At 31.5% G+C, this 23,820-nt stretch overlaps 1 protein-coding gene across 1 annotated transcript in view; it reads right to left on the bottom strand.

Moving 5' to 3' along the window:
• Positions 1-21,963: 21,963 nt before the first annotated feature.
• The window catches only part of LOC145313565 (transcription factor MafF-like), a 129,333-nt gene continuing 127,476 nt past the window's right edge, over positions 21,964-23,820 (bottom strand). The window contains exons 11-12 of the mRNA XM_080153023.1: positions 22,874-22,941; positions 21,964-22,125 (exon numbers count right to left, since the gene is read on the bottom strand). Coding sequence (XP_080009149.1) covers positions 22,888-22,941 — 54 coding nt within the window. The 3' untranslated portion in view covers positions 21,964-22,125; positions 22,874-22,887. The remainder of the gene's footprint in view (positions 22,126-22,873; positions 22,942-23,820) is intronic.

Genomic DNA, 23,820 nt, shown 5'->3' on the forward strand with positions numbered 1-23,820 from the left:
TAGGGAAGCAAAAAAGTTAATTTTTCCTCCAAGTAAATAGAACGTGTAAAAATATACATAAGAAGTATTGCTTGGGATGAACGTCGTTTTGTAATCTATAAAAAATATAATTATGGTAGATTTTATCTCATATAAATGCAAACTGCCCCTATTAGCAATTACATATCAAACATGCCTCTAGAGTAGATGTTAATTCAAAAATAAAGTAGATTCAACACGTTCTCTTTTTAACACTAAACAATCAAATTATTTAAAAGTGCAGTGGCAAGGAATTTATCTCAACTATAAAAATTGTAATTTGTGCTTTGTGCATTACATATCTACATATATTTGTTTAGTAGCTAAGCTACTCTTTAACTTATGTATGCTTGCCCGACTGCTTGACATTTTCCTTCTATGCCTGAATGTTTATATAAATGCATTAGCTTGTTGATGCTGCGCAACTTGTAGACATAATTGTCCTTGTCTTAGATGTAACTATTGTTGACCGAGTTTTTTATAAGAGTCAATGTCCCATGAACACGAAAATGTTTTTTTTGTAAGTAGCAAAGATATTTTACATCAAGTCTTTCTATGACAAGGTATGCCATTGCAAGATTTGCATGTAGCCTATAACTCAAGATAAACGTATAACATTATCCTATTTTTTAAGTAAGGTTTTTTTTTCGACAACTACTGATTGAATTCTTCACTTTATGGAAGCTTTTCATAGGTTCCTGGGTGGTTTCAGGCTGTTTATATCTAAGTTTGATTTAAGGCTATTTTCCTACTTTCCTTACTCCTTCAAATACAGAGCTGTTTGATGCTAGGGGCTTAACCGCTCGTTGAAGGAAATAGTAAGTCGTTGCAGCTTAAAACAACAATGAAATTAATTCGGGAAAAAATCACGAAACCCATACGTGTTTTTCAGTTGTCGTTGACGACCTCTCCATTTGCCCCCCAAACATTATTTTAGATTTATTTCGCTTGTTGGTTATACCTTATTTCTGAAGTCGTTGGAAAGAATTATAAGGAAGCACTAAGTTTATATTGTAATTGCTATGTTCAAAAACACTAGAATGTGATCATTCTAGTTTATCTAATAATACTTTTAACTGACCACCATTTGAACCAAGAAAATTTTTAAATTAATAATAAAAGTTAGGTATTACTTATTTACTTAGGTGGTTTTAAATTTCCTATCAATTACCTCATACGGGTGAGGATCCTGTCCATGACACTTTAACGTCAAGTCCAACAACCAAGGATAACCAAAGAGAGAAAAATCTCTCCTTTTCTGTCCAAACACCAGGGGTATTGGTTTAAGTAACAACAAACGTTTTAATTGCTTGATCTTTGTCTGGAAGTCCCAACTCTGCATGGTAATGTGTTGCAGCTGTTTTTGGCCAAGGCGTTCCCCTTAATCTTACATAGCAGCAGTAGGAACCATTTTTAAAGTCTTTAGTTATGACGTGGTGTTAAGACGAGATTCGAACCTATCACCTCTTACTATCAAAAGAGAAAGGTTACAAACTTTTTAAAAGAATACCAATTTTAATTTCAGAACAATCAAAACGGTAGCCAATATTTATGTGTGTATGTTCTTTGAAACTTTTTTCTATGGGGAGAAATCTTGGAAGTACTTTTTATGATGACATAAAATAGCAATCCAGATATGCACAGAAATAGGGATTTCACTCCTACAAAATATTTTTTTAAATTTTTATATTCAACACCAAATTTATAAGCATAGATGTATAATCCAGACAACTAACTGGCCCAAGTGGTTTAGACACTTTTCGTGTGCTAGCAAATTGCTTTCTGTTCTTTTGTAGTGAATCGGCTGTGTTAATGTTTCTGACGCTATTAGCTGATTTCCAAGACCCTTTACAAAATCGGGACAGGGTCCCCGCCTTTTGGACAGAGTTACATATAGTTCAGGCCCCCCCCCCCCCTATTCTTTTACTTTAATTTTTCATATAACATTTTTTTGAACACCTCTTGATCGAACCATTTTCATTTCAAATTATTACCATTGGTGTTATAAAATTTAAAACAAAAGGTAATGTTTGTTTAGTTAATGCGCATTTTATACTTCCTCTAAACTTGGAGGATTTATTTGTTTCTGGTGCCATATCCCTGTCCATTAATATGTATATCTACATTACTTATACTGTATTAGTGTGAATACCTACCCGTTCATTGTTAGAATGGTCCTATTTATTTCAAATTAAGATGATAGATCTAGGATTCTAATTTAATATACAAGTCATAGGATACTTTGTCGAGTATAGTTTTTGATATCTTAATTTTGAATATTGAGAGAAGTGTGTTGAATATTATTTGCTTGTTTAAAATTTTTTTAGTCGTTGCAAGATGCAAGACTCATTTCATTGATATAAATAGAAAGTTATAAAAAAAATTTTGTAGTAAAAAATCATTTGATTGCAGAGCATTTCACTGGAAGCCCGTAGTTTACTAGTTTGGTAATGAGTTGCTCCAATACATTTTCTCCATACTGCAACCATTAATGTCATGCATCTGACATAGCTTTAGTAGATACTTGATGTTGTTGTTAAGTATTAAAAGTACATACATTTGTAGTTTTTATAACGTGTAAAAAAATATTAATTCATATGAAAAATGAAGACTGCCCTAAATTTTTAAAGATGGAAGTTAGTACGTTAATCCTTTTATTGTGACCACCTTGAATTAGTAATGTTTAATCAAGCCCACAGAAGGGCCTTTTTATCATACTTTTTATACATGCAAAGAAAAAGAAAGAATTATAAGCTATTAACTGTTATATACAGGACTAAGGTATAACCAACAAGCGAAATAAATATAAAATGATGTTTGGGGGGCAAATGGAGAGGTCGTCAATTTTACGATGTGTTGCCCCTAACGACAGCTGAAAAACACGTATAGGTTTCGTGATTTTTCCCCCGAATTAATTTAGTTATCCTTTCTACACTGCACCTATTATTAATTCAGGTGCGTGCACTTTGATTTGCAAGGGGCTCAAGCCTTGGGTATGGGGGAAAGGGGTAAGATCCTTTCAGAGAATTGGGGGTTACTTAGCTAGCGCACGCCTCTGTAATACACAAATACTGCAATGTTTCCTTTTGCAAAGATAAAATAGTCAATCATTTTCAGAAATATTCATCTGCAGGTATTTTACCTACGCGGACTTTATAGAACATCGAATTATTGGTCTGGCCACTATTATACATACAATATACATGCATGTATATAAGACCCACCATAAGATTCTACCATTACACTTCCTTATATGGGACATTTATACCTTAATTGGGACATTTGTTCATACAAAATATGCTATACTGTCAGTAGCGCAGATATTCTTTAACTAGGACTGTACTTACGCCTAAATATCGCTGTAAAATGCTGTATATATGCACCATTCAACATAACTTGCTTTACAATTAATTTACAAATTATCATAAACATTTACTGATTATCCAATAAAATTATCTACAATATGAATAATATAATATATGAAAAGAAACTTACTGCTCTGTTTTAATTAATTTAATTTTTTATTTCTAGATAATTTAAAACATTTGGCGGATTTTTAAAAATTCATTTGACCAATATTGACGGTATATGGTAGCTGGACACTTTGGCTGCGTCGTGTATCATATTTCATGACCACACTTGACAGAACAACTAACATATCTAAGGAGGGGTTGTGCAATGTGTAACGACTGTAACACCTAATTAATAATAATTCTTGTAATGTGTTTTTTCTTCCCGTTTTTCTCGTTTAATTTTTAGTAGTAAATGTTAAACTAGGTTATTTTTCTCAATCAACCTCGATTTTAACTTTTCAAGATTTGTATGACACTGCGGGGTCCTATAACATACTTGGCTCTCCTAACCCTTACTCAACTTAACCGTACCTTAAAAAGGAATAAAGTTTGATTTTCAAAGGTAAAATTTTGGAATTGTTGTGAAGAGAATGACCCTTTTTACAAATTGTGCCTGATTACTAAACCAAATTTTATTTGAAAAGGAAAGCATCGCAAAATAGGCACTACACACACACACACACACAAATTGAGATGCAAATTTTGAATGCTAAATTCAGCCGAGACCACAGGGAAATGGGATCACAATTTAAAAAATGCTTACCAATCTGTACCCTCTTATTTCCCCTACCACAGACCAGCTATCAAAGGCATTATTACGCACATAAACGACCCCTTAAATAGTGGATGTAAATATTCTTTTTTTCACCCTGAGGTAGTCATTTATTTCCCTGGGGTAGTCATTTATTTCTCTGAGGTAGTCATTTTTTTCCCTGAGGTAGTCATTTATTTCCCTGAGGTAGTCATTTTTTCCCCCTGAGGTAGTCATTTCCCGAGCATGGCAACTGGTGAACAGAATCTCAGTTCTGCACCACAAGCCTCGATGGCAACCTGTGAACAGAAGCTCAGTTCTGCACCACAAGCCTCGCACGACTGAAGTCTATACAGTCATATTTATATGAAAATTTGAGAAAATATTTTTAGAACGATTTTAAATTTTTTTGAAGATTTACAATTTTTTTTTGGAAGATTTTAGAATTTTTATTAATTTTTATTAATTACTAAAAGAAAGCATAATTACCTCAGGGAAATAAATGACTACCTCAGGGAGAAAATTAAAATTAAAAACCAAAATTAAACCACATTTTAGCATAAAAATGAGTTTTTGTTTAAATGAGAATGATATTCCTATCCCTAAAATCCCTGTCTCTGAGACAAAAATATGTTCTTAAGAAGTTGTTTCTAGAAATTATGATTCAACATTCTTTGACCAGCAGATACAGGGAAAAGACAATTAACGATAAATTAATCTTTAACCAAATTTTAATCTTTTAATTTGAATTTGATAGCTATAAATATTGATAAAAGAAAGATCTGTAGATAAATTTAACCATTATTGTCCCATCCCTCCTAGTTGGCCAGTGAGTCCAAATATAATTACAATAATTATAAAATTAAGCTGTGCTACATGCGGCCCCCTCGCAACAAACAATGTTCTAAAATAAACAAACTGCAATTATTTTTAATGTCATATATTCCAGCTTTTTATTGCCTTGCATTTGTGTGTGTCTGTGCATGTGCACTTTTGCAAATCAAATAATAACATTTGAATAGACAATATTTTGATGGGGTGAACAAAACGAAATATAGCATGAGACAATTTTGCCATTAGTTTGATAAAAGTGAAATAACTCAGGGGTCTAAAGGGATAAGACAATGGCCAATAAATTGATGTACATGTCTAGTGATGATACACAAAATTACCCCCTCTGATTAAAATTAGTGATTGAAACGTTTGAACACTCAACTTAATGAGTCAACCAATCAAAATTCACTAATGTCCCCAAAGTCAACGAATAAGAAAACGTTATTATAAAACTTTGGGGACTAGTGTAATAAACATCCTATTGTCTCCTCTCGCTCTGGAAATAACTGCAATATTGCTGCGCAGCGAAGCATTGTATATTATAAAGATATGGCTGCATGCACGCACAATGCAGTGCTCTCTGCGATAACTTGACTTTTATAAGAGCATAGCTTTTATATAACATACCTGACCTTAGCTCAAAACGTGGATTGAAAAAAATTTTAATTATGAAAGTCAAAGATGATCTACGGGTATTTTAAAAACAATCTTTTCTCAATAAGTTGAAGAATATGTTTTAATGTACTATCCATGCTTGTCAATTGTCTTGGTTTGGTTTAAAAAGTTTTATGCATATTCAAAAATATACTTTGATTTTGGACAACTCCTGTGGCCGCAAGGATAAATGGATCCATTCCGAATTCTCAAAAAATGCACCTATGTGTCATTCATAAGCTACATTAATACCATGAAAATCGTAATGTAAGGCAACTTATTGTGCCAGCCTTAAACGTACGAATATAGTAAAAACGAGAATGGTTTTTTCTCTTCGATATTAGATTTTAGTATTCTATGGTCTTTAATGTACTTGTTTTTTAAAATTGTTTTTGCCATGATGGTGGCGCTGCTCATAAATTGAGCAGTATGGCAGATGATACATTTCTTGTTACTCAAGATACTTCTTTATGCTTTCTCATAGTGTTTTATGAGTATTCTTGTTATGGTTTACCCTATCCCATTTAGTAGTTGTGTCTATGGGCATAACATAAGTTTAGTTAAAAAAAAATAGTCCACCTTACATAAAAACAGGGGAAGAAAGGGGTTGTAAATTACTATAAACCAGTATTTCTCCTCATTTAGCTAAGCTATCTTTGAAGTAGTATTTTACTAATAAAATTTGAAGTAAAGAGAATTATTTAATCTGCTTGATTGTGCTTGCTCGTGATGTCTAAATCTGGAGCTGCAAAGTTTTGTCATGGCGCACTCAGGGAGGAAGGGGACCTGGGCTGTTTATTCTACTAGTCCCCAAAGTTTTGTAATAGCGTTTTCTTATTCTATGGCTTGATAACTTTGGGGACTTTTACTGAATTTTAATTAGTTGGTTCATTAAGTTAAGTGTTTACAAGTTTTAACCACTAATTGTAATCTACAGAAGGGGTAATTTTGTGTTGTATCATTGGGGATGTTCATCAATTTATTTGCCATAGTCTTATCCCTTCAGATTCCTGTGGCGCACCACAGAAGTTAAACTATAGAGTGGATGCAACCAAACTTTTGAAATATTTCGACTTTTTAAAAATAATTTTTATAGTGTTCCAAATACAGATTTGGGCAATGATAGTAACCCTCAGGTATAGGGCCACATAAGTTTAAAGCGCACAAAAAGCACCAAAATATTTAAAATAGGGGGGGGGGGGGTGATCGATAGTTCAGTAATAGGTTTGAGTAAAAGCACCCAGTTTACATACTAATTATGAACTTGTCCTAGACCAACATCAAGATTTCCTTAAAATTTTGGATAATCTGTTTAGAGTAAGACGTTTTATAGATCATACGGGACAAACACATCAAACTCCTGAAGTGGCATCCATCCTTTAATTTCTGTTTATTATTCGGATTTTGAACAAAATAGCTCAAAACCTCTCTGTGTCTAAAAACATAACAAAGCTTCCCTAAAAATTGTAGATACTTCGTTCGAACCGATTCAGAGATTTTTGGCAAACTCTTAATTATCCAACTAGTTTAGTAATAAAAAAAGATTACATGCCTAACGAGTTTTTATTCTTTGATTTTTAAATATTTTTAAACCGTTTGAAATTACTTTAGTACACCATGGAGAAAACATTTTCTAATCAAAAGTTTTAGTCCCATCTTTAAAAGCTTGAGCAAAGATCCGGGTTCATCTTTGCACAACCCTCTCCCCCTCTCATCACACACAGGGATTCCCACGAATTTTTATCTGCCTTAATTGATTAATTGCAACACTTCTATTTAACATTTTATCGCATAGCCGTGCTTTACTTCATTTCCTACCAAGAAAATGTCACATAACAAGGAGGGAGGGGGGGGGGGGAAGTTGAGGAAAGACTTGTTGGAATTTTTTAATTTCCTTGAATGAAGAGAAAATCCATGTCTAATTTTAGCAACACATTTTGGTTTACTTCAACTTTTCAACTCAGCTCCCCTCTTTTCTGTGTCTGAAGGCAGGGTGGTAGGGAGAGGAAAATGGCGGTTAAATTATTTTAGAGCCCTTTCTTTATATTCTTTCCACATTATTAACTGCTTATTTTTAGTCAAATTTAACACTTAAAAAAGGAGAAGATTTAATTTCCATTTGTTGTCCTACCCTGCAACCCCTGGTGTATAAGGCAAGATGTTTTGGTCTGTTGCAAGAACAACAATGTTTTTTTTCAGAGATATAGGAAGGGATAGATAAATGGACGATAATTCACCCCTGATGCGTAAGACAGTTGGGGAGTTGAATCCATTTTATAGAAGCAGAAATATAATCTATGATTACGGTTTTGACCCTCTAAAAAACGTAATCTACCATTCCACTTTCCCCTCTCTTGGTGATGATATCATCAACGCCGATACGATTTTTGACATGTACCATTCCACTTTCAATAGAGGCGAAACTGGAATGGTACATTTATGTTTACATATCAGCGTATTCATAAACATTGATTTCCTTATATAATTATATAAATCGACATAAAAGTAATGGTATATTCTAGTTATTATTATGTTTATTTTACATAAAAATTTTTTAATTATAAATAGTATTTTATACATTCCTACGATTAACATAATTTAAAAATAGTATGTATGATTTCAATTATGTCGATGTTAAAAGTGTAAACCACCATTCCAGTTTTGCCTCTCTTGAAAGTGGAATGGTACATTTCAAAAATCGTATCGGCATTGGTGATATCATCACCAAGAGAGGCAAAATTGGAATGGTAGATTACAAAAATCATATCAGCGTTGATGATATCATCACCAAGGAAGGGAAAAGTGGAATGGTAGATTACGTTTTTTAGAGAGTCAAAACCGTAATCATAGATTATATTTCTGCTTCTATAAAAATGGATTCAACTCCCCAACTGTAAGAAATTTAATGTAAATGCTTTTGATAGATGTTGATATTTTGAAGAGTGTGGGGGGGGGTATATTTGTCTTATCGTTCTTGTACTCCCCCTCCCTGGTGTTTTTTTTACATCATATTGATGGTTCGAGCTTTTACAAAATAAGGGACTAGAAGTTGGAAAGTAAAGAAGAGTGCTACAATACTTAAAATTGAATCATTTTTAAATTTAGAATGTCCGTAAGGAGTAACGGATAGTTTTTATTGTAGTATAGGATTATTGGACACGTTCTATCGATTTCAAACCTTGCATGAAAATTACTGAAACGATAATTTAGTTTCATGTGGTCATATTTACACATTTTGTTTATTTTGACATTATTTACAGTTGATATTATTAGAGGTGATTTTTAAGACAAAATGAATTTGTTACAGAACCTTGTAACAGCTCTAAGTCAATTAAAACAACATTCAGCTTCATATGAAATATTACAAGATTAATTCCTGTTCTGTTTGCTCAAACGGAAATGAATAGAATTCGGAGCCATAATAGAAAAATATTCTGTTTCTTTAATTTTGAAAATTTTCTTTTTTGATGCTATCATCTTTCTTTATAATGACTTAACCCCTTACAGTCGGGCCCCTTGCCGCACCTTATCTCAGTTCCTATTAGAGCTAGAGGGCTAAAAATTTTTGTGCAAGTCCCCTGTGTTATGATGAATTTCCGACCTTTAAGTAAGTCAAGGTCAATTTTCGCTTCCTTCACCCTTTTATTTAACAACCTTTGTTTTTAGGTCCTTTTTTACTTATAAATTTCAAACGGCTGTAATTTTTTTATTTTTGAAGCTAGAATAAAATTTTTTTTGCAGAAAATGTTTATCTTTATGTAAATTTTATATTTGAAATATCAAAATATAATTTCAGCGGCCACAGCTGTACTTAGCAGCTGCCAGCCGCCGCAGTCGGCGGTCGGCGGGAAAACGGCGGCGGATATTTATGAAATATTAATACATTATGTAGACATGTAAGATAAGCTTAAGTTTGAAATTTGAAGTCTCTAAGTCAAAAATTGCGGCCACAGGAGCCTTTTAAAGATTTCTGGAGACCTGGAGGATCAGGAGCTGCAGGATCATACCTGGAACCTAAAATTGACTTGAACACCTGTATTTAATATGAGGATGTACTACTAGAGGATATTTTAGTATTTTGGTAAGATAAAATGCTTTGTTTAAGTCAAAAAAATATTTTTGCTCTTTACCTGGATGACCCTGCCAGGTTTGCTGGCATCCTGTGCCCGTCAGGATGGAGATATTCAAAAAATTTCAACTCTCAGTTATGTCTCATACCCACACTTAAAAAGTCAAGCAGTTTCGACTCTTTATCTTTCACACACAGAAAATGAGATAGAAAAAACCGGATGGGGGGGGGCGTTCAACGCCCCCCCCCCCCCCCCCCCGACCGTTAAGGGTTAAAGGGGATATTTAAGTTTAGGTGGTATTTATTTTACCGACATGACATTGTCCCCTCCCTCCCTCTATAATTATTTATTATATATTTATTAACCATAACTATCTTGATCAAAATCTCACCTCTTTCTTCCTTTCACTTTATAACGTTCTATTTCTTTGGCATTGTGATTTTTACACGTATAGCGTGTTCTAAAAATATTAACCTCCCTGCCTCTAAAATATGTATTTATGTAACTAACTATGTATGGTATCTTTTACTATTTTGAATACCTTTGGATTATGTCTAACCCAAATTAAATTCTATCTGCAATGTGACCACTTTTTCTTGGTATTTTTATTTTTGATAATTTTGAAAATCCTTTTAAAATCTCTTAAATGCATTTCCCTTTAACCAACCCTTGCTTACATACTAAACTAGAAAATTTTCACACAACAAACCCCCGACCACAAAAAAAGGAGGGGTCAAAACAACTAGTAACTACGTTAGTTTTAAAGATACTAGCGTTTCTTTCATAATTTATAATGAAATAAATGTTAATGCATGATAATTATGTCAAATAATTGTATCATACTTAAACTTTATTTTTATATTGATGTTATTTTTAAATTCATTTGTTATTTTATATCATATTTTCGTGTTATAACTATACGTGGCCTTGTTCTTCTGTATTGAATATTACGGATGAATCGCTTATGAGCTGTTAGTGTTAGTCTCGCTCTCAGAAATGTTGAGTTTTATGACTACTATATTGTACAGGGTGTAACTGAAGTTTCATATTTTTTTCAGCAATCTATCTTTTACATCAGATTAGCAAAAACATAATTATCATATAAAAATGTGATGTATTCCAATGCAGTACTAATCGACTGACGGACAAAGGGACGTAAAAAGTAACTTGTGATAATTTAGATAAATGGAATTCTGAAAGTTAGGAACACTGATATTGTACAATCAGTAGGGTAATAATGTTTTGTTCTTATGGTCAGGTAACTCTAAAACTATTGGTATTGGTAACAGGGACGAAGGGGCGTCCAAGCTTTATATTTATAGGGGGGTCAAATGAGGGGTTTCTGAAAAATTTTAGGGTTGGGAAGTAATCTAATTTATTTTTAAAAATTTCTGGAGGTAAAATTATGGGTTTTAAGGTTTGTGGGTGTAAAAAACACCCTAGCACACCTTATTAATAACCATAGGTATATTTTCAGCTTCCTAAATGTTGTAACACCCTGTATAAACTATATTCTTCTTCATGCAAGATTTGCAATAATGATTAGAGTTGCAGATACGAATGCCTAAAATTGAACTTTTTTAGCCAAGTGCCCCTGTTAATCTGTTGCTCTGCTATAATCAAATTATTTAAGAAATTCGGTAATACTTTACACTAGCGGCTGCAATCGTATCCTTTAGTAGACATATTTAGCCTTGAAAAGAAAGATGTTAATTGGGGGGTGGTGGTCATTTTTTCTATTAGTGATTTATCTCGGGAGGGTGGTTGTATTCTCCTCCCAAATGGTTATAATCTTTCTAGCTTCCTATAAGATGCTACATTGTAAAGGAAAACAATATCGGTTCAGTGGTTTAGCGAGATCCTTCGGTACAGATACACAAACATCCTGTTACTTTTATATAAGAATATTCGGATAATGGGGATAACTATTATTATTGTCTTAATGTCGACGTAAATATCAGTCATATTCTAATCATACGGACTGTTTTTTTTGCCACAATTCATAGAATTTTGATGTCAACATAAAGCTTCTAGGTTTTGCAGAGACCTTTGCTAAGCATGCATATCTTTTAGTATCTATTAAGAATTTGGTTTTAGTGTTAATATTGTACAAGGTAAATCTAAATATAAAATTGAACATACACAATTTCAATTTAATTTAATGTTTTACATTTAACTATTCAACTGCAGTTCTTTATCTTTTTGCAAAATTGATATTTAAATACATATATATTTTGAGGTTATGTCTGTTGTTCATAAGATCTCTACACTGACATATCCACGCTTTTGAGGAAAGCAGAACATAAGTCTATTCATATTTTCAGCTACAACTACCTACCCCCCCCCAAAAAAAAAAAGAAAGGAAAAGTAGAACAACTATTTTTTATGCGTCTTGTGTTTACTTAAAAGGAAGCTTTACCTAAGTTATTACAGGTTATTTATAGGTTTTAGGCTATTTTTGGGTAGTAAAGTAACCCACCAAAATAAAAAAAAAAATGGGTAATTCTATTTTGTTGGCTATGCAATTTATGGATAAGACAGCCATCTAGATTGTATGGACAAAGCCATTAGTAAAATAAAAAGCAAATAACATAATAAATATGTGGCAGAGTATCTATGCATGCAAAATATTTATGTGGAGGCTTTGAGTAACTCTTAATTGAAAACAAATTATGTTGACCATAATTAGAAATTATCAATTAAATACCAGATCCAATATGCCTCCTACTTTTTTTGGTAGCACAGATACTCTATAACTAGTGTATGTCAGTACGTCAAATAGCTCTGATAAACATTTAACTTCTTAATTGTAATGTCTTAAAACGTTTTGCTTAAAGATATTTTAAGCTGCACTATTAACTTTAAAAAAATACAGCAGTCTAAAAGAAAACTGTCAACTAGAGTACAGTAAAATTACTGTAATGTATAACTTTAAAAAAAACACGTTTTTTTTGTTAAAAATAAGTAAAAAATTAATTTGAATTGTTGCAGAGATGGCTTGGTTATGTAAAGTCAGAGGTTCGGACCCTTGAGATTTTTAAAAATAGTTTTATTTGATCTAATTCTAATCAATGGGGTTAAATCAATAGTGGCGGCTGGATGCTTTGTTGACATAGTTGTACCTGCTCATTTTGTTTGATTGTTTCCTGCTAAAACCAAAAATATTTACGTTTTGATTAGATATTGATTTTTTCCCGGCTGATTAGTGATCAGTTTGCTTCAGTGTCGACTGGCTGCAATAACTTAAAAGTGGCTGGGTTTATAATTCCAGAAATTTGATGAGCCAGATCTGCGCACCTGGGTGACGTGGCACAAACATTCTGGAATTACTATTCCTCAAATTTCAGATCCACACACCTGGGTGACATAGCAAAAAAATTCTGGGTTTAATATTCCTGAAATTTGATAACCCAGATCCGCGCACCTGGGTGACGTGGCACAAACATTCTGGGTTTATTATTCCTCAAATTTCAGATCTACACACCTGGGTGACATGGCACAAACATTCTGGGTTTATTATTCCTGAAATTTTATAGCCCAGATCCGCGCATCTGGGTGACGTGGGACAAACATTCTGGGTTTATTATTCCTGAAATTTTATAGCCCAGATCCGCGCATCTGGGTGACGTGGTACAAACATTCTGGGTTTATTATTCCAGAAATTTTATGAGCCAGATCCGCGCACCTGGGTGACGTGGCACAAACATTCTGGGTTTATTATTCCAGAAATTTTATGGGCCAGATCCGCGCACCTGGGTGACGTGGCACAAACATTCTGGGTTTACTATTCCTGAAATTGCAAATTTTTTAGAACCATGACTTTACATGAACTCCACACCAAATTATATTTTACACTCTGTGAAATGGTTAGGTTACTAAAAAGCAGTGGTCTCTTTTTTTAAAAGCATCTTAAGATCCATAAAAAAAATAAAAAAAAATAGTCAGACCAATGCTAATGAAAGAAAAGAATATATTTTACGGATTTTTTACCATGCCTGATAGAGCTCTATTCTTTTACATTTATATTTTTATAATGAAAATTATCTCTTGCTCTTGTTTTCCTTGTACTTCATTTCTTTGACCTAAAACTAAAACTTCAAATAGCCTAAAACCAGCTAAAACATCTCAGTGGTATGCGAGATTATAATATTTCAAAAATTACAATAATAAATTCTATTATAAAAAGATATGCAAAATTGTATCATAACCTAAGAGTTACAGAAAAGGGTGAACGAATGTTTTTGTCGCTTTAAATTCCAAGGTTAAAAATATTTTTACAACAAAAAAAACATTCAGTCACAGCTATTAGTAATTTCAAGCATAATTCCTTATGTAATAAGTACTTAATCAGGGGTGTGTAAGTGGAGAATATGTGTGGGAGTTAACATTTTGCAACCTGTTAAATACCAAATTTTTTAGGGGGCGGGGGAGGTTGACCTGAACACACCTCTTTATTGTTTCAATTTATGTTTCTTCACACAAACCCACTTTGCATCCAATTAAACATTTATGATAATAAAAACAAGTCATAAACGTCCAAGGGGAGGGGAAGATAAGGGGGTGTATATCCTCTTAAACTTTGAAAACTCGTATTTTAACCCCTCAAAATATTTTTCAAAATACATTAGATTATCCCCCTAAAACCTTTGAAACCTTTGAAACCTTGAAACTTTTGAAACTTTGAGACCAGTCAATTTAAATGATGTCGTTAAGCTTTTCGTGGCGCTTCGCTTTTTAAAAAACCTTTGAAACCTTTAAAACCTTGAAACCGTTAAAAACCTTGAGACCAGTCAATTTAAATGATGTTAAGTTTTTCGTGGCGCTTCGCTCTTTAAAAATCCCGTGCACCCACTAATTGTTATCAAAGAAACATAATTATTTCTTTTCCTTCATTTTGTGATGAAATTAATAATAATTTATCAAAAAAAGGAAATCAATCCAACAGATTTTTTGTTGAAACTCATTTTACAAATTAATTTTAAGTTTTGATAAGAATGAGTTTCAATAATTGTGCAAGTGCCTTAGGATTGGGTCATGTTCAAGAACACAAAACTGACCATAGTATAAAAAAGATATTTCAAAATAAATAAGATTCGGCGCTTTCCCTCAAAGAGCCTATTGAGATTTGATCCCTCCCCTTTAATTTTTAATGAATTAAAAATAAGAGGGGATGGTTGTATGTTTTTCTCTTATATAGGATATCCTTTGAATTATAAAAAGAAGGTTTTTGTTTTTTAACATGACCAAATGTTGAGGTACTCTATTGGGATTGTGGGAAGTTAGGGGAGGTTTGCCTGAATATTAATCCATATTTTGTCTATTTCTTAAATGATATGTCTTACAAATTAACTTTTTTCTTATTGTTTGCTTCTTTTTTCATTGTAAGGGCAGAAAAATGTGTTCCCTTCTATTTTTAATATTTTGAGAGAATTGGTTAAGACTCATTTCTACCAACTGGAAAATAGTCAAAACCAAATCCTATCCAAAGTTTACATGGAATTTTTATATAAGCTTTGGTAAAAAGAATTGCAACTTACTCCTCAGAAACTCTTTTGCTGTAAATGACATCAATTCTTAAAAGTAAGGCTTTTCTTTAATTATGACATTTCCTCAAATTTGTCATTTTATCAATAAAACGGCCTAGATTTAATTTTTAAGTATTAAACTTATATATCTTAAAAACACACACACACGCAAAAACACACACACACACACCTTAACAAGGTTAATTAGTTGCATATGCATCACAGCATCAGATAGTAAAGTACAAATGTACAAATTCTAAAAATAATTAAGTATCAATGCTTTCAACTTTAAATTATATAATTCAAATTCAAATATTCATTTTAAGTGGATCACAGTAAAATGTTGAGCATATTGGCGGTCGGACATACCTCAGTTATAGAGTAGCTGCGCTACTGAAACGATGAGAAGATGTGTATGTATGTTCTATATGGGAATGGACTCCATATAGGGATATATTTGAATTGAGTTTCAGAGTATAATTACATGTTTTCAGAGTAAACTTATCAATTGATTCATTAGCCTGGCGATACACACCAGTCATGCTACAATATAAACTTCATTTAGGCGGTTTTCCTCAAAGAAATAGTTGATCAAAGAACCCCCCGCTTATTTTCAAAAAAATAATGAAAATAAAAGGATTGTTATTTTTCGTGTTTATCTGTTTTACTTTAGGTAAGGTTAGGTTATATTGGGTAAAGGGTAGGTCCGCAGGGTTAGGTCATAACGCATTAAGAACTACACTACTTCCTCTTATTTTCAATCTATTTTTAAAATAAGGGGGGGGGGGTTCGGAGATCCCTAGGCACTATGAAGAAAAGCACCTTTATTTCTTTTTAATTCTGTATAGTATAGGGTAGACGCGCATCTACTCTATGAATATTCGATTCAAATGTAGTCTTCTTACAACTACAAAAAAGCCTTTCAATGTTTGTTCCAAAAAATCCTAGTCTTTAGGGTTTTGATAAAAAGTGGTAATGGCTGACAAAATATCGACCTTCCAATGACAATACAACTAAATACTTATGTTGTCATTATGTTGAGCTCTTTCAGGATACATTTAATTGTCACTCTTCAAATTATTGACATTTTATTCGTCCATTTTTCCAACAGTTTTTCGCGGCTTTTATATATTGAATAATAACCCTAAAACCAATTCAGTTCTTGTGGGCCAGAATAATCTAAAATCAATGCTTTCAATTCACCAGTCTATCTGGAAATGCTTTAAATCAATCAAAACAGGCCATTTAATGACCAATGTAACTTTTTTTTTCCAAAGCGAAGCATTTCAGTATTAAATTTGGTCTGTCCGTCTACAACGGATAGCTCTGATAATGGGACGATTACGAATAAAGTTTTGAGAGTAAAATGTCTATATTTTCGCCATAAATGTATGTCCAGATTCTGTAATTTAATATAATTAACTTCAAATTTTTGCTCATATATCAAAGAATATTCCTTTTCTTTAATATTGACATCAATGACAGTCTATAACTTTTAATGTTCGTTTGTCCAACTGTCTGATTTCTTGAGCTTCGCTTTCAGAGATGACATTATACTTGTTTTAGAATTGGTTTTGTGGATTTCTTTAGCCATGGTAAAAAGGGGTTGATTTGGATTGGTCGGTGATGTATCAAACTTACATAGTTCTTACTTTGCAACATGTTAAAAAATTCATAAAATGGTAATTTTATGTTTTTTTTATAATTATTTTTTTTAATCAATGTTATAATTTTGAAATACCAGTGGCTGCGCCTTGGGAAAATATTTGAAAACCTGCTCAGTACTTACATAAAGCCTTTCAACATAAATGATTTAGCAAGATCTTGGAGACCTGACCAAAAAATGTTATTAGTCTACAAAAAAAAAGTCATTTCAATCTCCTAAGCCTTGTTAATGATACGCCATTAATTGAAATATTTGTTCTTGTTATAATTTTATTGTCAGTCAAAGTTGAATGTAAAATTAAGGACATAAAATTATAACTTGTGAGAAAGTAGAATAGAAATGAAAAATTTATAAATTGCCCCAGTTTTGACTTAAAATTGTTTGTGACCAAAAAAATTAGTAGTATCCCTAATATTCTTTACAGTTCACCTACAACCTCTCCCCCCCCACTCACCTAGTTTAAACTTTCGAAAAAAGAAAAATGGGGTATTCCTGTCCAGTTTTTTGTTTAGGAATGAATATTTCTTACCCGAGGGAATAAATGATGGACCGATAGGTCATCATTTATTCACGAGGGTAAGAAATATTCATTCCTAAACAAAAAAACTGGACAGGAATATCATTCTCATTTAAACAAAAAACTCATTTTTTTATGCTAAAATGTGGTTTAATTTTGGTTTTTAATTTTCATTTATTTCCCGGCTATGATCATTAATAACCCTGATATCAAGTTTCTTTTAATAAATAAAAATTATAAAATCTTCCAAAAAAAATTAAAAATCTTCTAAAATCATACCAGGGATATAAATGAGATACCAGGGAAATAAATGAATATTTACATCCACTATTTAAGGGGTTGTTTATATGGGAATGGGGTATTCCTGTCCAGTTTTTTGTTTAGGAATGAATATTTCTTACCCGAGGGAATAAATGATGGACCGATAGGTCATCATTTATTCACGAGGGTAAGAAATATTCATTCCTAAACAAAAAACTGGACAGGAATATCATTCTCATTTAAACAAAAACTCATTTTTATGCTAGTAAAATGGGGTTTAATTTTGGTTTTTAAATTTCATTTATTTCCCTGGTATAATTTTTCTTTCTTTTAGTAATTAATAAAAATTCAAAAATCTTCCAAAAAAAATTAAAAATCTTCTAAAATCATACCAGGGATATAAATGAGATACCAGGGAAATAAATGAATATTTACATCCACTATTTAAGGGGTTGTTTATATGGGAATGATAATTCTGATACTATACATATGCTTTTTGATCAGGTTATATTTTGTTAAGCAAGGGCTAGAAAAGACCCCAGGATTAGTGCCCCGTCAAAAGGTGTATATAAGGGGGAGGGGTTCATGTCCTGTTTAAAGGATATTACCAAAAAAGTGTTGGTTACATGGCAGGGGGTTGATAAGCCCATTAAATTTAACGCCTATAATGAAAGGTCTCAAGTAAGGTTAAGGGTAGGTGAAAATTTTCCCATTTAAAAATCATTTTCAACTATATTTATTAGATCATAAATTTTATTTATTGTTTGAAAAAAAATTGATAGAAATAGTAAAAGGAAATGATTGAGACAAACTCTCTAAAGTAAATCCGATTTTTAAATACTACTACATTATTGTATGCGGTGCTACTTAATTACAATATTGTTCTTGTTATTAATCCCAATTGATTACCACTGACTGAATAGTTCCGTGGTGATATGACTGCACGTGTGTTAAGGTTGCTTGGACATTCTGACCTGTAGAGCCAGTGCAGAGAGAAGGCTGTACGCTTCACATTTCATTAATTTTTCCAACAGAAATTGAATTAAGCATTACTTAGCTTCTTTGTGTTGTAAGTGTTTAATTGAAATCAGTGGCATCTAATTGGACGACTGGATATATCAATCTCTTTATTGTAGCAAAGCTGTTCCATAAATCTATATGTTCGTTAAAAAAGTTTTCGGGAAAACACGAGTTTCTTGTTTTATTCACGAGAGACAGTTAAATTTTTATGTTTTAATACTCAGCTTCTTTATAAAAACAATTTTTGTGTAGATTCTACTTCCCACCGTTAACCATTTATTCGTTTTTTTTTAAATGTAAAATTAGCTTTTGAAATTACCTAAATTACCATGTCTAAAGAGGAAACAAACTTTTCCCGTCCGTTTATTCGCATTTTCATTTAAATTTTTGAAATTTTTATATTTTTCACTTAAATGGATATTATCATCCTTGTTTATACTTTCTTATAATTAGATAGTAATGTTTCAAAATTTAAATTTGGGAAAAGAATAATGTATTTTAATGTTACTACTTAGTCGAAGGATAGGTAATGGTTGTTTTGGACACAGAAATCGTATTTTATTTGTACAAATTAGTTAGACATGTTACCTATAATACTTTTATATTTTGTGTGGTATTGACCCAAAAGTAGTATTGAAATAAAAAAAATGGAATTTGTCGTTAAAAAGCCAATGATTTTAAGATATTTTGCCACTGAATTGTATTTTAATGATGACATCTAATTTTTAAAAACAGTTTCAATAATAAGGGGAAAGTTGACACCCATCTTCCGAACGCCAATGTATCTAAAGTTTAAAAATTGTTGAAAATAATTTTTGTATGGACCTGAACCATGGAACCTTTTCATTTATAATGATCATGTTCAGTTAATAGCTAGGAATCTATCTTTCCCTTATCTGTATTCTTCAACACGCTATGCTTCCAGACAAAGAAAGTCGGATGTAGCACCTAAGCAAGATATCACTGAGCGTAGAATCATAGTTTCTAGCAACCCTGTTTGGCAGTTAATTTGATTTTTTTTATCAATAATGTTTAATCTTAATATCGAACAAGATTTCCCAAAAATGTTAAATGAAGCGTTTTTATATGTAATTTCATTTTCGATTTATTTGTTATTTTTTGCAAGAATTATAGATAAGATTCTCATTTCAACGGTTGCGATCCTAAATGCTAGATGCTATAAATTAAATGATTTTTTTGTGTAAATAAGGGTATCCTTAAACTTTATTTGTCCTAGAGTCCATAGTAGATCATAGGAACACACACAAGAATAGCAAAACTGAATGGCCACTGTCTAAACGAATGCGATGCCATCAAAACAAGGGGTGATACAAAAACAATCATATTCTATATAGTTTTATAGATTTATTATTCAAATATTAAAACATATCAACGATAATTACTTTTGTAGTTTAACTAAAGTATTTGATTCAAACATATAATTTAATATAAATAGATTAATTATTGCTCTTATTAGAAAAATTTTCAAAAAAGTATTTTGTTAGTATTTTCTAAACTAGGATTTGTAATAGAAAACATAAGAATTTACTAATCTACAAGCGACTGCGCCCCATAGATTCCAGGTACTCAATATTCAAAGATAGAAGCTTCTCTAAAAAGGAAAACTCAATCATTGTAGTAGTTATTGATATCTTAAGCTATAGACAAAAAAAACTTACTACTTTAATAACAGTGTGTAACAAATATTGTAAATGTACAATTATCTCATATAGTAGCTGCACTGCCAGCACGACTTTGTGAATTTTGTAAACCCAATGGCAGCCATTAAGTTGACAAAGTATACCAGGTTTTTGTCTGTATTCATTTCTATTTGTGGTTTCAACCCAATGCCCTCTAGGGTGGTCATATGAAACAGCAGAATTTTTAAATTTTGTCAATGGCACAGCAACTATTATCGTAAAGATCCTAGCTTCTCTTAGTTCATTTTTTCTTTTTTGGACGATATTGCAAGACAGTTGCTACTAAGTACTATATGTACATTGTACAAAGGTATGATTAAATACGTTATGTTTTTTAAAAGCTTGACCCTCAAGATATTTTCATTGTAATGAAAATGGAAAAAAATCGAACTGTATTATTAAAAATGAAAGAATGTTACTTTATATTAATAATAAGAAAATAGTTTGTTGTGCTGTTTATTAAAAAACTTCTTGGGGTTTTCGTATGAACACCCGAACAAGCCATAATTTTAGTACAAGGTGGTTTTAAATGTTTCTTGTCGATGAAAGATGTTCAGCATTTAGAATACACATATTTTAAGGAAAGAAAAATATATACACAATTGATAGGACTGTTTTTTTGAGCATTTTTAAAAATAAAGATTTTTCAAAAGGTTATTAGGACACACATTTAATGTAAAGAAAACATTTAAGTACCAAAAGAAGATTTTTAAAAATACTAATTATTCAAGATTTGGCTATTAAAAATAAAGATAAGAAATTACTTTCTCGCAGTCATTAAATCACTGAATATTGGCTATTATACAGTATTAAATTTAAAATATTATAATTGTTTATTTTATTTAAAATGAAGTTTTTAATTGGAATTCTTAAAAAGGAAAAGAAAAATCCGAAGACCTTTTTTTTCTCAAATCATAAATTTGCACAATTGATCTGGCTGCTTATTAAGAAACAAATTTACTAAACTAAAATTTCATAAATTAATTGATTTATAAAGATAGTATACAAATGATTTATTTGGCCTGTGTGTAATAATATAATTAATAGTATATTTTTCACTCTTTGGTTTCTTAATATTTCATTCTTGACGTTTTTTTTTAGTTTGAATTCAATTCATGATGAAATCTTGTTTTGGTTTGGATGATGTCATTATGATGAAATAATAATCAAATCTACACATTAACCTTTACTTTACAGAAAATCAACTATATTTACTTGTCATAATCCTCAATAATATCTACGAATCAACCCTTTCAAAAGTAATGACCAAAACACTTTTTATCTAGGGCTCTTTGATACAGGAAGTTACAACTACCAGCCAGTTTACAGCTTGCTTTTCATCTGCATTTCATTATTTTGATGGTTATGAGGATTGTTGCGTCATATTTCGACCATTAACCAAAATCAAATTGGAAACATTGACACAATATTGACTTGGGTTAATGGAGAAAGCTGAGCTATTTCTTATTCTTCCTCTCTGCATCTTGATGGGTTGCCGATATTTATCATCTTATCTCTATGATTCTTTACATTTTTTTCCTAAAAAAAACTATAAAATATTTCATGAATTTAATTAGAAAAGAAACAATTTAGAGCCTTAAGAAATATTTTTATTTTCTAAAGAATAGAAATAAACAGGTAACAGATTACAAAGCATTGAATGGCATAATTATTATATTTACAATTTGCATTTTTCTACAAAAATTATGTACATTGTACATTTCTTCAACGTTTCATGTTCTCTTCAATAATCAACCTGAAAATGAAAAACAAATTTAAAATCTTGTTTTTTATGCCTTAACTTACTTAAAATAAGCACAAAGCTAAAGTTACTTGCAAATTTTGAGATTGTAAAAGGTGGTTAAAAAATGTAAAGTCTCGTTGTTGCTGCATGTCCAAATATAAATGACAAACTAAGTTTTTAATTCAAGTAAATCCGTCTTATAAAGATGACTTGGTAAAATAATTTCAGCACAGAGATTATGTCCGTCCTGTTTAGAAGTTGTGGCGTGTATGTATTTTATTTTAGAAGCGTAGCTACTCTATAACATGGGGTATGTTCGTCTGATGGTCCATTACACGACGCTAGTCAAGAAAATGGCCTATTCAAAAGACTTGAATATAGATTATAGTTTATTTTAAAATAATTAGTTTTTCTCTACAAAGTTTTTTTTTATTTTATTCATTAAAACACTGTTTACTGTACTTTTTATAAAAAAAAACATATTTAAAATTCTTGCTGCTGCGCTACTTATGAAAAATGTAGTTTTTGATTTACTTTTAATAACAAAGAATCAACTTGCAAAGTTTTTAAAAGGAATTTTATATTTTTGTTTTGCAAAAATAAACTTTGGGTTAATAAAAATTTCAAAAATTTTTAAAGATTTTTAATAGGACTTTATTTTTTGGTAAAAAATAGTTATCAAATAATTAAAAAAAAAACATAAAAGCTTGTGGGAAGATGAATTTTTAATTGTCTTGTCTATATTTAAAGAAAATCTTACCTTTAAAATTAAATCTAAAATGTTTCAAACTCTTGTGGAAGGGGAATCTTCTTCTGAGCTGCAAACGCCTAAAATAAAATACAACATTTAATATTAGCGTCTACACATTAGAATAGCCTAAAACCATCCTAAGATACATAAGATAAAAGAAATTGTGACTACATGTAGCACAGGAACTACGAATTATTAAAAGAATCAAACAACCCACTTTTATCAAAAACTGATTGAGAGTCGGAGAGATTTTAAGTTCAGTTGAACGGGCAATAGGCTGTGGCTATAGAGTACCTCTACTACTAGAAATTCATAAAGATGAAAGTAAAAGAATTAGTATTGGTAGCTAAAAAATATTATGATGATGATGCAAAGAGAAAGTTTTGTTTGGATAGGGTTGTGAACCTAGTTTGATCCTACTTATTTGGTGCAGACTTTCAGTGGACTATTCTTAATTTAATCTTTTAATTAAAATTCGCTTTATAGTTAATTCTATTATTTTTCATAATATATATTTCCTGAAACTAAAATGTAAGTTAAGATTATGAATGGTAATAATCCTAGATGAAGTCAGGGATCTAAAGAGAGAACACAATGGCCGATTAATTTATGTTCTTTCGTAATAATGATACACAAAATTACCCTTTCTATAGATTCAAATCAGTGATTGAAACGTTAGGATACTCTACTTAAAGAACCAACAAAGCAAATTTCAATAAAAATCCCAAAAATTGTCAAGCCAATGAACAAGAAAACAGTATTGAAACTTTGTGGTCTAGTGTAATAAACAGCCCAATGTACCATCCCTCCCTGAGAATAGTAGATCACCCACATAAGTTAACTAAAGTAAACTTAACACCCCACCGCTATATTCTTATTGCAACCAAAGGTCCAGTTATGGGTCACAGGGCCAGGTTTTGGAGGGATAGAGGGTGGGAGGGAGAATTGCAGCAAAA

Source organism: Acartia tonsa, chromosome 3 (assembly GCF_053477335.1).
Source record: "Acartia tonsa isolate MP-2025a chromosome 3, ASM5347733v1, whole genome shotgun sequence".
In the NCBI taxonomy this organism is placed as follows: Eukaryota; Metazoa; Arthropoda; class Copepoda; order Calanoida; family Acartiidae; genus Acartia; species Acartia tonsa.